Source organism: Pseudophryne corroboree, chromosome 2, assembly GCF_028390025.1.
Source record: "Pseudophryne corroboree isolate aPseCor3 chromosome 2, aPseCor3.hap2, whole genome shotgun sequence".
In the NCBI taxonomy this organism is placed as follows: domain Eukaryota; kingdom Metazoa; phylum Chordata; class Amphibia; order Anura; family Myobatrachidae; genus Pseudophryne; species Pseudophryne corroboree.
In genome coordinates, this window is record NC_086445.1 from 47,942,993 (window position 1) to 47,958,776 (window position 15,784).

The following is a 15,784-nucleotide window of genomic DNA, read 5'->3' on the forward strand; positions in this document are numbered from 1 at the left end:
TCCCGAGTCAGATTGAGAATAATCTAGTTGAGTGCTTAAACGTTTGTAGTGTAGGGAATGGGCTCTCTTTGTGGCTGGTGGGGCTCGCAACAGGGTATCTAGCTCATTATTCAAGTCCTCCCTCGACAATGTTCTAAGTACCGAACAAGTATAATGTTGCAATTGGAGAAAAGCCAATGGATAATCGCGTAGCAATTGAAATTTTTCTTGTGATTGAGTGAATGTAAGAGGTTTCCCTGTTTCTGTATTAACTATTTGTCCTATGTCCCGCAGACCCTCGTTATGAAACATCGTAAAGGGGAACTCCACCTCCCCATGCTGGAAGTCAGGATTACCTAGAAACCTTAGAAACAAGGATTTGTGTCCCCCCAAGTCAACGGACCGCCTCAAGGAGTGCCAAAGGCGATAGACCGACCACAGAAGGGGATTATCTTTCAGATCCTGATCACAGTCCGCCTCCATACAATGGAGAAAGTTTGTCAAACTTTTGGATTTTATGAATTGTGCCTCAAGGTGTGTATTTGCATATGTGTCTCTATCGTTTAACCAGTCTCTCAGGAATCTCAATAAAGACGTGTGGTTATAAAGTAAAATGTTTGGGAAGTTAATTCCGCCAGTAGCTTTTGGTTGTTGTAGTTTATGCATCGCAATACAAGGGCTCTTGCCTTTCCAAATAAACTGCCGAAACAGTTTAGTTATGTGGGTCAGATCCGATCTACTGAGTAACACCGGTAGGGACTGCAAGACATATAATAACCGTGGAAAGGTACACATTTTTATCAAAGCAGCTCTCCCTAAATGTGAAAGCATTAAATGGTTCCATCCTTCTAGCTCTTTCGTTATGTGGTTTATTGCCTCCTTTACATTCAACCTATATAAATTTGAGGGATATTTCGGAAGTTTAATGCCTAGATATGTAATATGAGTGTTAGCCCAGTTTATAGGAACCTGTCTCCCCCATCCTGGGCGTTTTATCCCATGTTTCAAATACAGCCCTATGGATTTTGAAAGATTAACTTGGAAGCCCGAAATTTGTCCAAAATTATCCAATAAATATAAAATATCCTGCAATGAATCTTTGGGGTTCCCAATATAAACTAACACATCGTCAGCGAATGCCGACAGTTTTATCTCTTTTTCCCCAATTGGGATACCCTGATAAATCATCGGGTTCTGTAGTACTCGGAAGAGGGGGTCAATGGATAAATTAAAGAGAGGGGGTGACAGGGGGCAGCCCTGTCTCGTACCTCTGTGCATAGAAATCCGAGGACCCCGTTTGCCGTTAACCAGCAAAGAGGTCGTTGGAGCAGTGTAGAGATACTTAATAATATCTATAACATTTTCATTAAACCCCCTGTAGTACAATACATTAAACAAGTGATGCCATGACATGGTGTCAAAGGCTTTGTGAGTGTCCAGGATTAAGAGCATGTGCTCCGAATTAGGGGTATTTCTGTATGCCACTGTCGCCGCTATGGCTGTACGGATGGCCTTGACAGATTGACGGCCACGCACAAAACCATACTGATGGTCTGTCAATAGATCAGGGAGGATTAGCTGCAATCTGTTCGCAATGATTTTTGTGAAAATTTAAAAATCAGAGTTTAAGAGGGAAATGGGTCTATATGAATCCGCTAGTAGTGGATCCTTGTCTGGTTTAAGGATAAGAGTAGTGTACGCCTGAGAGAACGTCGGATAAGTGGGGTGTTCCCGATAGATTTTATTATAAAGTTCCAATAACGTCGGCATGAGTTCCTGTTGCAGTAGTTTGTAATAAGTCCCAGTAAACCCATCAGGTCCCGGTGATTTGTTGGGTTTCAAGGATGCTATGACCGCTCTAATTTCCTCTTCCCGAATGTCCCCATCTAATGACTCTCGTTGTTCTGAACTAAGTGTGGGTAGATTCGCTAGAGACAAAAATTCCCTCTGTATCTCCTCTTGTGGGGAGATAGGGTTATAGAGTTTAGTGTAAAAGTCACTAAGATGTGTCAAGATATCAGTAGTTTTAGTGTGGGTTACATTCCGGGCGTTATCCCTCAGGGCCGCATTAAAGGAACGTTTCCTCCTTGCTTTGGACATAGTGGCTAACAACTTCCCAGTTCTATTTCCCCATTTGTAGTAATGAAATTTAGTAAAATCTAAACGTTGTTGTGCCTGGGCCATTAGAAAGGCATCAAGTAATTTTTTATCACGTAAATATATGTCCAAAAGATCCTCGGATGGGTTGGTTTTGTAAGTATTAAAGCTATGGGACATAGCTGTATGCAATACATGATATTGTTTTGAGCTGTCTTTTCTTTTTTTGCTACGTATCCAATTATGTGACCTCGCAGCACGGCCTTTGACGCCTCCCAGAACAGAACCGATTTCTCCCAATGCTCTATATTATCATCCACAAAATTGTTCCAGGAGTATAGTAAAAATGTCTTAAAATCATCTGTATTGGACAGGTAGTACGGGAAGCGCCAAAGGCAGTCCACATCCGCATGGGAGCCTGCATATATCTCCAGCCGCACTGGTGCATGGTCCGAGATAATTATGTCATCTAAAACAGCGTTTTTGGTCTGATCTAGAAAGTGGTCCGCTAATAGACTGTAGTCTATCCTTGACAGTGAGCCATGCACCCTGGATAGATGACTATAGGCTCTGTCAGTCTGGTGTAATAGGCGCCACGGATCACTCAAGTGTAAAGTGTCCTTCATTTCCTGTAAATATTTCCAGCATGGGGAGGACAGTCTCACGACGTGAGAGGATTTATCTAATGTAGGATCGTCTACTGTATTAAAATACCCACCCACCACCAGGGTGTAATTAACCCTGCTAGCCAAGATCTGAGTAAGCCAGCGCAAAAACTCTCCAGTTGCTACATTAGGGGGGTCATTCCGAGTTGTTCGCTCATTATTTTTTTCTTGCAACGGAGCGATTAGTCGCTAATGCGCATGCGCAATGTCCGCAGTGCGACTGCGCCAAGTAAATTTGCTATGCAGTTAGGTATTTTACTCACGGCATTATGAGATTTTTTCTTCGTTCTGGTGTTCGTAATGTGATTGACAGGAAGTGGGTGTTTCTGGGCGGAAACTGTCCGTTTTATGGGTGTGTGCGGAAAAAAAGCTACAGTTTCTGGGAAAAACGCGGGAGTGGCTGGAGAAACAGAGGAGTGTCTGGGCGAACGCTGGGTGTGTTTGTGACGTCAAACCAGGAACGAAACTGACTGAACTGATCGTAGATGCCGAGTAAGTGTGGAGCTACTCAGAAACTGCTAAGAAGTGTCTATTCGCAATTTTGCTAATCTTTCGTTCGCAATTTTGATAAGCTAAGATTCACTCCCAGTAGGCGGCGGCTTAGCGTGTGCAAAGCTGCTAAAAGCAGCTTGCGAGCAAACAACTCGGAATGACCCCCCAGGTGCGTATAGGTTTATTAGCGTAAATTTGTTACCCTCAATCAGTGGGGGAGATTAAAATGTTTGAAAAGTCAGTTGGGAGTCTGTTTTTTCCTATCTAATAGACAGGAAAAAACAGACACCCAACCAACTTTTCAAACATTTGAATCTCCCCCAGTGTATCTAATATTAAATAGCGACCCTCAGGATCCGCTATAGAATACAGGATTTCATATCTCAGTTGTCTGTGGAATATAATCACCACCCCTCTAGACTTAGAAGAGTAAGAGGCTTGCACACACTCAGCTATCCAGGAGGCGCGTAGAGTAGACTCATCACCCAGTCTCCAATGAGTTTCCTGTAAAAAGGTTATAGAGGTGCACTTCCTACGGAGGTGGGTGAGAATCTTTTTTCTTTTGATCGGGGTGTTCAGTCCTCCCATGTTCCAGGATAATATGGAACAGTGGGAGGTATCCCTAACATTAGGCATGTCAGGAGTATCACCCGCCATTGGTATAGGAATTAGGAGGGGAATAACTATGACCCAACTCCCCTCTTGCGGTCACAAGGAAAAACCTCCCCATATCCAAGAGGGGTATCAGGTGGGCCCCAAGAACCAGGAGACACGAGCCCCAGCCTCCTCCCTCCATCTCACATCTCCAAATCTCTGACATATAAATAAGGCAGGTCATTTCAGTTTGGTAATGAAATTGAAGCAATAAATTAACTTTTTTTGTATAATCATTTGAACCCGGTCCAACCAACAGACCCAAAATAAATAACTGAGGATCCCCAACTCCATCGGAGGGGATGCTTCGTTCTGTCAAAAACCATAATACAAGTAACAAGGACCACATCAACGCTTTGTAAAATTGACAAAGTAACATCAAGTCAAAGTGAAAAAAATAAATATATATATAAATAAAAATAAAAACAAATTAAAAAACATAAACATGCAAGGTCATATAATATGATTTAGCTGTTTAATAAGACTCTGTAACAGGGGCTCGTGGACTCATCCGGACACCTCCCAGGGAACCCCCTAGGGAACATACCAGCACCGGAGTCGATAAAAACGATAAGGGCAACTCTTCCAGGGGAGGAGGCCGCAAGGCACCCAGGCCCCTCAACTGGTAACATTCCCACACATCATGGAAAACCCAAGAAATTAATCATCAGCGCTAAAGTTAGAATGGGCTGGTGAAGGGGAGCCATTCCTTAAGAAATGTGATTTCGCTTGTTGAGGATCAGTGAATAGCAGAGTACGGCCATTCTCAACAACCCTCAATTTGGCCGGGTAAAGCAGTGCAAATTTTATCTTTTTGTTTACCAAGAACTTACAGACCTCCAAGAAGGCCTTGCGTTTTTGAGATATTATGACTGAGAAGTCTTGAAACACTAAGATTTTTTGGCCTTCCACCCTGATCTCAGGGGCAGCGCGATATGCTTCTAACAATTTTGCTTTGTCTCTATAGTCGAGGAATTTGGCAATAGTCGGTCTGGGCTGTGTACCCCTGTCCCTGCGCTGCATGCCCAATCTGTGAGCCCTTTCCACCGGCAATGGAGGATCCATATCAGGAAACCCCAACGCCACTGGAATAAGAGTGCTGACATAAGCCTGTAACTGTGCGTCTGAAATCGACTCTGGTATGCCTATAAAACGCAAATTGCATCTTCTATTTCTATTTTCTAAATCATCAAGTTTCTCCATCATAACATGGATAGTTTAAGACTTAGAGGCAAGTTCCTGTTGTAGAACATATATGGAGTCTTCGGTGTCACTGGTCCTCTGCTCTAGAGTGTCAAGTCTAGCTGTGTTTGCTTCTATCTTAGCCAAAGAAGTATCCAGCCTAGCATGCAAGTCCTCAAATTTCTTATCAATAAGGGGCATTAGCATGTTAATAACCTCTTTATCATTCTCAGCTGGTGATGGAAAGGTAACATTGCGAGGATATGACTGGGAAGCAAATTCCTCCCCTCCAGATAACGGAGAGGGAGGAGTAGTAGGATGGTTTGTATTCCCCTTTTGGGCAGTTTGATGTTTATAGGTTGATTTCGCATTAGAAGTAGGCATGTCTGCTGAGGAATTCTGATGTTTTTCTAAAAATTTGTCCATAACACTATGGACCAAAATAGAGAAAAGCTGCAGGGCAGGCACACATGCACGGCCAGGCCAAAGAGCCCAGAAGAATGTGTTATAGTCTTACTAAAATGTGCAGATTAGACCTTGTAGTTCACTCTAATATCTACATTTACATAAAATCACGAATTGACAGTAAGCGGTACCTCATAGAAAAGCAAAGCGGAAGAGGGACCAGTCGCTGCTCTATCGCACACTGTGAGGATCACGGGCAATTCAACACCACAGCAGTCGTAACACAGTAAAATAGAGAGACACTTGAATACAGAAACTGTAATATTGGTAAGTAAGCCGTGAAATCAGGATTTCGTGATACTTAAGCGATAATATATGCAAGAGACACAATAAAAAAGAAAAAAAAACATACAAACAATTCACAATCTAACCACCAGGTGGCAGCGTGGGTATCAAAGAAACGGAATAAGACCCAAAGGTAATGCAGTTCCAATATCACCACAAGGCGGCAGCCCAGACACAAGGATGAACTACACTAAACCTTTAAATCAATGTAAAACAGATCTAGATATACAAATAATAAAGGGCCAGTGGAAGTCCACTGATGTGGTGAGGAAAGAAAGTTCAACAGTTACAGAATGTAGTTAAATATAGTCTCCTCCAGTGTACCAGATTTAATACGTACACAATAGCCATGCAGGTATATATGGGAGAAGACCGGAGCCGTCTCAAAAGCAGTCAGTGAAACAGCCAGGTGCAGTTCACTTTGCAGCTCCCTGCAAGATGCTGAACAGGAGATGGTAAACCTCAGGTCACTGTTCAAATACTCTTGTACATGAGTTAAAGAGAAAGCAGTAAAGGAGGGACACCAAGAGGGAACAAGGACGTGGCAGGGAGAGGATGGGGGGGTGGGGGGCAGCAGGGGACACACACCAGGGAGGAACGGAACAAAGTATTGGGAAGTTTGTGCAAGAGGTGTTAATGGAAAGGGGAAAGGGGTATACATACAAGGTTAATGCCAGGTGGGAAGAGATCCATATCACTGTGGTCAGTATGCAGGGGTTGAGGAGATCCGTGCAGTGGGGCTGTGCTGCTGCAAAACTGGTTAGCAGAGTCCAGGCATCCCTTTACTTGCCGTCACCCCCACTGAGCATCAGGTAGGGACCGATCTCCCCTTAACTCTCAGCGGTCCATGAATAGCCGCACGCCCCTGCTGCGTTGTTCTGCTGGTAGTAGCCGCCACCAAGCTCCCTCAGTGCAGATAGGGCCCCACCGGCCACCGCACCACACGGGCAGAGTCGGGTCGTTGAGCCGTTCGTACTTCCGCTACAGGCGGGTTATACAGCGTCCCCCAGCATGCAAGTCCTCGTCCGCCGGCAAGCAGGCAGGATCCGTCACTAGGCGGGTTCCACCTCGTAGGGATGTCCCCGGATTGGAGAGCCGTGCACTCACCCACTCTCCCTCGGCCAGTCGGGAATCCTTCGCCACTGCCGTGCTCGACCCAGCCGCTCACCTCGGCGGTCTCTTCCCAAACAAGTAAGGTTGGAGGGTGAGGGATCGTTGTCCTCAGTTATAGAGAGGCAGTCCTCAGTGTCTTGGGGTTGCTAGTGTCCCGGTCCACCGTCAGACACCATTTCACGCCAACGCTATGCTGGTGGTCATACAGGCCGTCTACACCGATGGCTGGACTTCAGGGCAAAAATCGATTTTCTTCTGCAGTTTTCACCTCTTCTTGTACCCTGTAGTGTTTGCAGCAACAGTAAGGTGTTTAGATGATAATATAATTGCTGAGAACTGAGGATTGTTGCAGATAGTGCAGCAGCTCAAAGGAGCTGTGTTAAAAAGCAGCCATGCTCGCTGGCTCCGCCCCCGGAAGTCCTGAAACGCTTAATTTAACCTCAGAAGGTTACCTTATTTGTCTACAAAATATACTGGATTAAAAAAAACTGAGTATGTGAGTGTTCAATGTCTTAACCTAATTCTATGCCATCTGGTTAAACGCTGTTTATAATCAGAAGAATTTCCTTCACTAACTATAACTCTGGGACCAAGGGGTAAGCATGACAAAGACTTAGAACAAACCACTTGAAAGGTTCCTGGTATTAGACAATACGGAAATTTATCACCAACAAATGTTTCTATTATTTCTTTATCAATATGGCAACCCACAATTGCAGCAAAACCTATTTTAACTACCAACAAAACTAAAATCACTCTTTTGCAATGTACCTTTAAACTTACAATAATCGGACTCCATAACAGGATTATACCACAAAAATATTGAGCATTTGCAATTCTGACATGTCATTTAAAAATAAAAACACATTTTTCCTTGCAAAAGTGAAACTGAAACTTATGCACGTACGTTATCAGAAAAAACACAGAACAGAAACATAACAAAAATATGCACCTTTTAAACAGACAAAACGGGTTAAAAAAATAATCACGTATAGCTTAGCTGACGGGCAGTATACACAGACTGATAGAGTAATCAAGATGAAGATCAAGCTTTTAGATTACTCACACCAGGGATTTAGTCAGTGTCTGCATACGGCCATCAGTCGTGTTGTCATCCACCAGCGGCAGCTGTCAGTGATCGCGGACAATGGCCCCATGTACTGTTGGAGATAAAACGTTCTCCTATATCAAGTTCCTTCTGTTGTCTGTTTATATACCTGTAACCAATCGATTGGGAGACTCAATCAGACGACATCACGCTTGGTTATGTTGATAATGAGCCCACTTTGGTTTATTGTCTAGGCTCTAGGGGTTCTTATAGGCATGTACAGGAATTTGTTACACGTCACAAAACATAAGTCTAAGCGTCATTTCTCACACATAGAAATTAGGAGACATTACAATCCTTGAGAGTCAGTCTGTAGACACTGTTCCCAAAACATCACTGTTCCCAAAAACATGTTCCAGGAGATAAGCGATTAGCTTAACCTTGGTTCTCAGAGGAACTTCTTTCTAAATAATAAAATGTCAGCATTACTTATAACCTTAAAGCAAAAGCGTTTCTTTATATTCAAACATATGGCTACTGTTATGCAAAATGGCTGAAAACTATTCTAGCAAAATGCTGTCTTTCTCACCACCAAATTAATTGTATGTGCAAAACATGGGACATGCTGGAATTAGCCCAGATGTAATGCATGCACAATATTGGTGGCATTGTCCAATATCACAAATCCCCAGGAGAGTCTAATTGGGGTAAGCCATTGTGCGATAATGTCCCTCAGTTTATGTAAGAGGTTGTCAGCGGTGTGACTCTTATGGAAAGCGGTGATACATAGCGTAGCCTGCCTAAGAACGAGTTGGCATTTGTGAGATGCTGTTGTTGCTGTGGGAGGCAATACATCTACCCAGTGGGCTGCCACAGTCATATAGTCCTTAGTCTGCCCTGCTCCAATTGTCCACATGTCCGTGGTTTAGTGGACAGTGGGTACAACTGCATTTTTTAGGAAATGGAGGACACTTATTCTGACATCTCTGCACATTCTTGGTATCGCCTGCCTAGTGAAGTGGAACCTAGATGGGATTTGGTACCGGGACACACTACCTCAAACAATTCTCTAAGTCCCACTGAACTAAAGGCGGATACCAGACTCATGTCTAACACCAACGTAGCTGTCAAGGCCTCAGTTATCCGCTTTGCCACAGGATGACTGCTGTCATATTTTATCTTCCTCATAAAGGACTGTTGGACAGTCAATTGCTAAGCTGAAGTAGTACAAGTGGTCTTCCGACTTCCCCTCTGGGATGATGATCGACTCCCAGCAGCAACAACAGCAGCGGCAGCAACAGCAGCAGTAGGGGTACCACTCAAGGATCCTCCAGAGGAATCCCGGTTAGGAGAGGACTCCTCAGTCTTACCAGTGACATGGCCTGCAGGACTACTAACGTTCCTGACTGAGGAAGAAGTTGACGTTGAGGGAGTTGGTGGTGTGGCTTGCAGGAGCTTGGGTACAAGAGGTAGAAGGGATTTAGGTGTCAGTGGACCACTTATGCTCTTTCCCAAAGTTTCACAACTTGACACTGACTTCTGATGAATGCGCAGCAGGCGACGTATAAGGGAGAATGTTCCTAGGTGGTTAACATCCTTACCCCTACTTATTACAGATTGACATATGGCTTGACACCTGTTGTCCGGATTTGTGGAGAAATAATTCCACACCGAAGAGGTGGCTTTTTTGGTATTTTGCCCAAGCATCATAATAGGCTTATTCATCCCACGAACAACAGGTGTCTCCCCCGGTGCCTGATTTAAATAAACCACATCACCATCAGAATCCTCACCGCCAACTTCCTCCTCAGCGCCAGCAACACCCATATCCTCATCCTGGTGTACTTCAGCAGTGACATCTTCAATTTGAATATCAGAAACTGGACTGTGGGTGGTCCTTCCAGCACTTGCAGAGGGCGTGCAAATGGTGGAAGAAGCCACCTCTTCCCGTCCAGTGTTGGGAAGGTCAGGCATCGCAACCGCCGACACACTTGGACTCTCCTTGGGGATTTGTAATACCATCTTAGAACACTCAGTTCTTTGCTGTGCTTTTAGCAACTTAACTTATATCACTTTTCTAGCGGGAGGATGAGGGCTTCCATCATCATGTGAAGCTGAACCACTAGTCATGAATATAGATCAGGGCCTTAGCCGTTCCTTGCCACTCCATGTCGTAAATGGCATATTGGCAAGTTTATGTTTCTACTCAGACCATTGAAATACATTTTTTGGGGGTCTTTTTACTGAACTTTGGCTTTTTGGATTTGACATGCCCTCTACTATCACATTGGGCATCGGCCTTGGCAGACAACTTGATGGCATTTCATCGTCTATGTCATGACTAGTGGCAGCAGCTTCAGCACTAGTAGGAAGTGGTTCTTGATCTTTCCCTATTTAATCATTTACATTTTTGTTCTCCATTATTTTTCTGGAGTTATATAACACAATATGCGGCACAGGAGAGCGTACCTCTACACCACACAGGGCAAACCCTGTAAAAATTATATTTGTATTAAATGTTAATAACCCCTTTATTTGAAGTAAATAATATACAGCACAGGACACTACCACTTGTCTGATGCAGGACAACACAGCAACACTGTAAGGGACTTATTATACAGCAGCACTGGACATATTGCAGCAGAGGACACCACCACTGTGACTGGTCACTGAACTGACTGATGCACAGGACACTACCACTTGTCTGATGCAGGACAACACAGCGACACTGTAAGGGATTTATTATACAGCAGCACTGGACATATGGCAGCAGAAGACACCACCACTGTGACTGGTCACTGCACTGACTGATGCACAGGACACTACCACTGGTCTCATGCAGGACAACACAGCAACACTGTAAGGGACTTATACAGCAGCACTGGATATATGGCAGCAGAGGACACCACCACTGTGACTGGTCACTGGACTGACTGATGCACAGGACACCACCACTGGTCTGATGCAGGACAACACAGTGACACTGTAAGGGACTTATTATACAGCAGCACTGGACATATGGCAGCAGAAGACACCACCACTGTGACTGGTCACTGCACTGACTGATGCACAGGACACTACCACTGGTCTGATGCAGGACAATACAGCGACACTGTAAGGGACTTATACAGCAGCACTGGATATATGGCAGCAGAGGACACAACCACTGTGACTGGTCACTGGACTGACTGATGCACAGGACACCACCACTGGTCTGATGCAGGACAACACAGCGACACTGTAAGGGACTTATTATACAGCAGCACTGGACATATGGCAGCAGAGGACACCACCACTGTGACTGGTCACTGGACTGACTGATGCACAGGACACCACCACTGGTCTGATGCAGGACAACACAGCGACACTGTAAGGGACTTATTATACAGCAGCACTGGACATATGGCAGCAGAGGACACAACCACTGTGACTGGTCACTGGACTGACTGATGCAGCTAAGACACTACACTGGACTGAGCAGCACAAGACAGCACTAGACTCACCAGCCCACTTTCCCGCCCGCACAGACCCTGAGGACGGAGACACGTCCTCTCACTACACTCTCCGAGACTGGAGTGAAAATGGCATCGACGCGAGGCTCCTTATATGGAAACCAAACCCCTCAAGAATCCGAAAGCGGGATGATGACATTTTGCCTCGTTCTGATTTTTGATTCAGGCGGGAAAACCCGAGCCGGACTCGGATCTGGGCTCGGGTAGTGAAGTTCGGTAGGGTTCGGTTCTCTGAGAACCGAACCGGCTCATCTCTAGTTGTGACACGTGTGTTTGTTCCAGTGCTGCGTACTCCTGGGCCCCAGTGTTGCTGCAGGATAGAAGACACTCCGATTTTTCTTTTTATTTCAATCTCACTTCTCTTCCGCAGGTTTCTCAGGGATGTTCTTGAAATTCAGGGACACGTGTCCAGCTCTATGTGGCGCTGACTCGCTCCCCTTCTACCATGACGGCCTACTTGCAGTGTGCCCCCCCCCCCCCGTATTGTGATGTGTTTGTCCTAGCCCAATTAACACTCTCCTGCCCAAAGTAAATTTACAATAACAGTTAAAGGAAACACTTTTTGATTGTATTCAAAATTGTATTAATTCAAAAAAGTTTAAGTAACTTTATTGTATTCATAAATAAAACTTAAAACTGAAATTCAATGTGTTTTTCTTGACCTAGATATTCTGTTATGTTTTTCTTTGTGGAATACCTGAAACCAAAAGAAAAATACACATAAGTACTTGAAAAATAATAAGTCATGGGTCTCAATACATATCCCTTGAGCTGTTGGGTAACTACACAGCCTTGCACTCCTTGGCACCAAGTGGCAGAGAATGTTGGAAGGTTAAGTTCTACAGGATTCTTGAGCAGGGATGGGATTCCTTTGGCACTCCGGCTGCTGTAGAACTGCAAATCCCAGCATGTCCGGCCACAGATTTTCTTTTAAGACATTTAAAAACTGTTGCAGGCCGTGCTGGTATGTGTATTGCAACATCACCGGTAGGGCCAAAGGGTGAAGACCAATGGTCTAGAGCAGTGGTTACCAACCTGGGTACTCGAGTACCCTGAAAAGTCTGTGTTTTCCAAAATAATATAATAATTTAGGCCATCATAGATTATTTTGAAATGTGTCAATGAGTAATTAATACACCTCTTCACCTGCCAGGTAACCTGGAAAACATGAACTTTTGGGGGTACATAAGACCCTCTAGCTGTTGTGGAACTACACAGCCCAGCATGCCCTGCCACCTGGTGGCATAGAATGCTGGAAGGTGAGGTTCTACAAGAGCCATGAGCAGGGATGGGGAACCAAAGGCCCGGTTGCTGTTGTGGAACTACACAGCCCAGCATGCTTTTGAAACAATTTTTCTTCTTGACCATGGTAAAACTGATGCTGGGCATGCTGGTATGTGTAGTTCCACATCCGCGGGAGGACTGAGGGTTCCCCATTCCTGCACTATGTCATGGGTCTCAAACATGTGGCTCTCCCGCTGCTGTGGTACTGCACATCCAAGCATGCCCAGCATCAGTTTTGCTATTAAGACACGCTAAAACTGAGGAAGGGCGAGCTGGTATGTGTAGTTCCACAGCAGCAGAAGAGCCGCATGTTTAAAACCCCTTGTCTATTGCAGTGGTTCCTCACCTCTGGCCTCAAGTACCCACCCACAGTTCATGTTTTCCGAGTCTACTCAGAGGTTTGCAATTTAAAAAATTTGCACCACCCGTGGGTCTTTTACAACGTGTGAGTGAGTAATAATTACACCGGTTCACCTGCTAGGTGTCCTGGAAAACATGAAATGTAGGGTCTTTGAGGACCGATGTAGGGAACATCTGGCCTAGCGGGACAAGGCTTGTGTGATGTGTGAGACATGTTACTCACCCAGATCACCTCTTCACCATCATCGTTTTCCTGTAGCCGAATTTTGGACCATCCCTATTGGAAAACACAACAGGTGAATAATTAGGTAACACATCATGGGACAAACTTAAAAATTTTTTAAAAAAATGTGGGATCAGATTTTGCTCTGCATGGCCTATTTGAATAAACATTATGTAAAGGAGCTGTCATCCTTTCACCACATTTATACACGCACGCGCATGTATATCTAAAACCAAACGCCAAACTCTTTTGTAATTTAAACCTGCTCAGGATAAATTTGCACGTAAAAAAAAACTTTACTGTCAAAGTCAAAAATATTACATCGAGAGAACATACAAACCCTACACATTATGAGTCGCTATGCTTGCAAATACCCGCAGCGAGCACAGCAATATATAGTAACATACGCATTTACACAGACATACCACAAAGATATATTCAACACATATTTTATAAAGCACATACATTTAAACATATCAAGCACCAGACATCATAAGGTTTCAAATTAAATAATGGAATATAACGTCATGTATGTGTATTGTTGGAGCAGAGCAAGATGGACATGTCGTGCTTGGTGTCAAAGTAACCAGATTAATGTGTGGATTCATTTGATGCCTGTGATTAAGTTATAGCACATTGCCATAAGTAGATATGATTAAATGTATGAAAGCTAAAGTCACTCTTATTAGAACAATGAATTTCCTGGAAGACAGCATGCTTGCAGCTTGGTACCAGTGGCTATCTTCTGTAATTACACCATCAAGGCTGGATGTTGCTTGCATATGAACGGACCAATGACTCATCATGAATGAGAAAGTTCCCTCCCCTAGACCAATAGCAGAGAGATCTGTACACCCCCAAAAGACTCAGAGTATAGCTGATCCCACACAGAAGAGTTTCCTGTTCTATTACTCTCCTGGGTCCTGAGCAAGATGGTGTGTTGGTGATACTCTGCTGCTGTTAGCTGGTGTTGAGGCACAGCTAAAGATGGAAGAATTGGAGCGATTAGTGGCATTGAGAGAGAGGGTAATTGTATGCTGGCTGTGGCTGTATTTGAATTAGTTTGTAATAACTTCTTACTGTGTAAATTATAACCATGTAAATATATATATATATATATACTGTACATGTGATATATTGTATACATATCCTTTTAATAACAAATATATACATCAATGAGCTTTGGAACTCAGATAATGTGTGGGTGTATTGTTTTCTCTTATGGGAAGTAGAGTTTTGCGACGTACAGCGCACATTCATAGCACATGGAAATAAGATGCGCCTGGCGTCCGCAGTATATATTAGAGCTGGCATTTTAAATATTTATTAGAAAGTAATTTGACTTGAACACTGCATAGAAAATAATAAAATAATGGGAATGAGAAAAGGGGACACAAAAATATACATATATTACATATATACATACATTTAAAAAATGAAACTATACAACCGTGTTTCAGTCTCCAGTATCCTCTTCTTCATCTGGATCCGGAATTTGGGGTGTGTTTGGTGGTGATGGATGTCTTCTTGGAGGTCTTGTTGGTGCAGCTTCTCACGTCTGCCTGTAGACGGGGTACATCCCTTGATACCCTTGGTATTGTTGTGATTGTCCATACCAGGGTGTTGGTGAAGTAAGGGCATACAGTGGGGGTCTCTGTGCAGCTGGTGGTGGTTGTGGTGGTGGTGGTCTTGATGTTTGTTGTTGTTGTTGTGATCCTGGAAGTTTTTCCACAATGAGTTGGATGGAAGTCGATGAGGCTGAGACTGGTCGCTGATTGTTGTTGGCTGGCGCTTTGGCACTCCGCGTTGTCCACCAGTTTGCAGACGGATGTTGTTAGAATCCGAAGAGTGTCCATGATGGTGTTTCGATCTTCTTGATGGGTCTTCTGAATTTCTTTGAGAGTGTTGGCCATACTGTCCATTGTCATCCTCATGGCCTCCATTTGGCTGTTGATAGTATCTCTGAAGCTGTCCTGACGCTGGTGAAACTCCACAGCCAAGGTATTAACTTTGTCCACTTGTGAAGGTGCTTGTCCACTTTGAATATCTGCTACCACTGAAAACGCTGAAGCTGAAATGTAAAAAAAGAAATTTAATTGCGCACATTCAATTTTAAAGGCATTTTGCACAACTTTCTAATGAAATACACATTATACATGTCCATAGCCAAATTAAGGGAGGGATGCAGGGCATACTGAACTCCGGGCCCCCTTTTGTCAGGAGGGCACCCCGGCCAGAGCACACTGACATCACTAGCTTTACCTGTTAAGCAGCAGCAGAGCCCGCAGACAGAATGCAAGCATAACAGTATGCAGTGCAGGAAAAAACACAGGAATATCATGTTACCGACAGAGCTTTCTGACCAGAGGAGAAATAGGAGGGTGGAGAGAGCTGTAAATGACACAGGGATCCCAGCTTCTCCTTC

The 15,784-nt window shown here is 44.1% G+C and overlaps 1 protein-coding gene across 1 annotated transcript in view; it reads right to left on the bottom strand.

Moving 5' to 3' along the window:
* Window positions 1-15,784, bottom strand: part of LOC134990033 (proline-, glutamic acid- and leucine-rich protein 1-like) — a 161,835-nt gene that overhangs the window by 55,748 nt on the left and 90,303 nt on the right. The window contains exon 4 of the mRNA XM_063950644.1: window positions 13,360-13,413. Within this exon, the coding sequence (XP_063806714.1) occupies window positions 13,360-13,413 (54 nt within the window). The remainder of the gene's footprint in view (window positions 1-13,359; window positions 13,414-15,784) is intronic.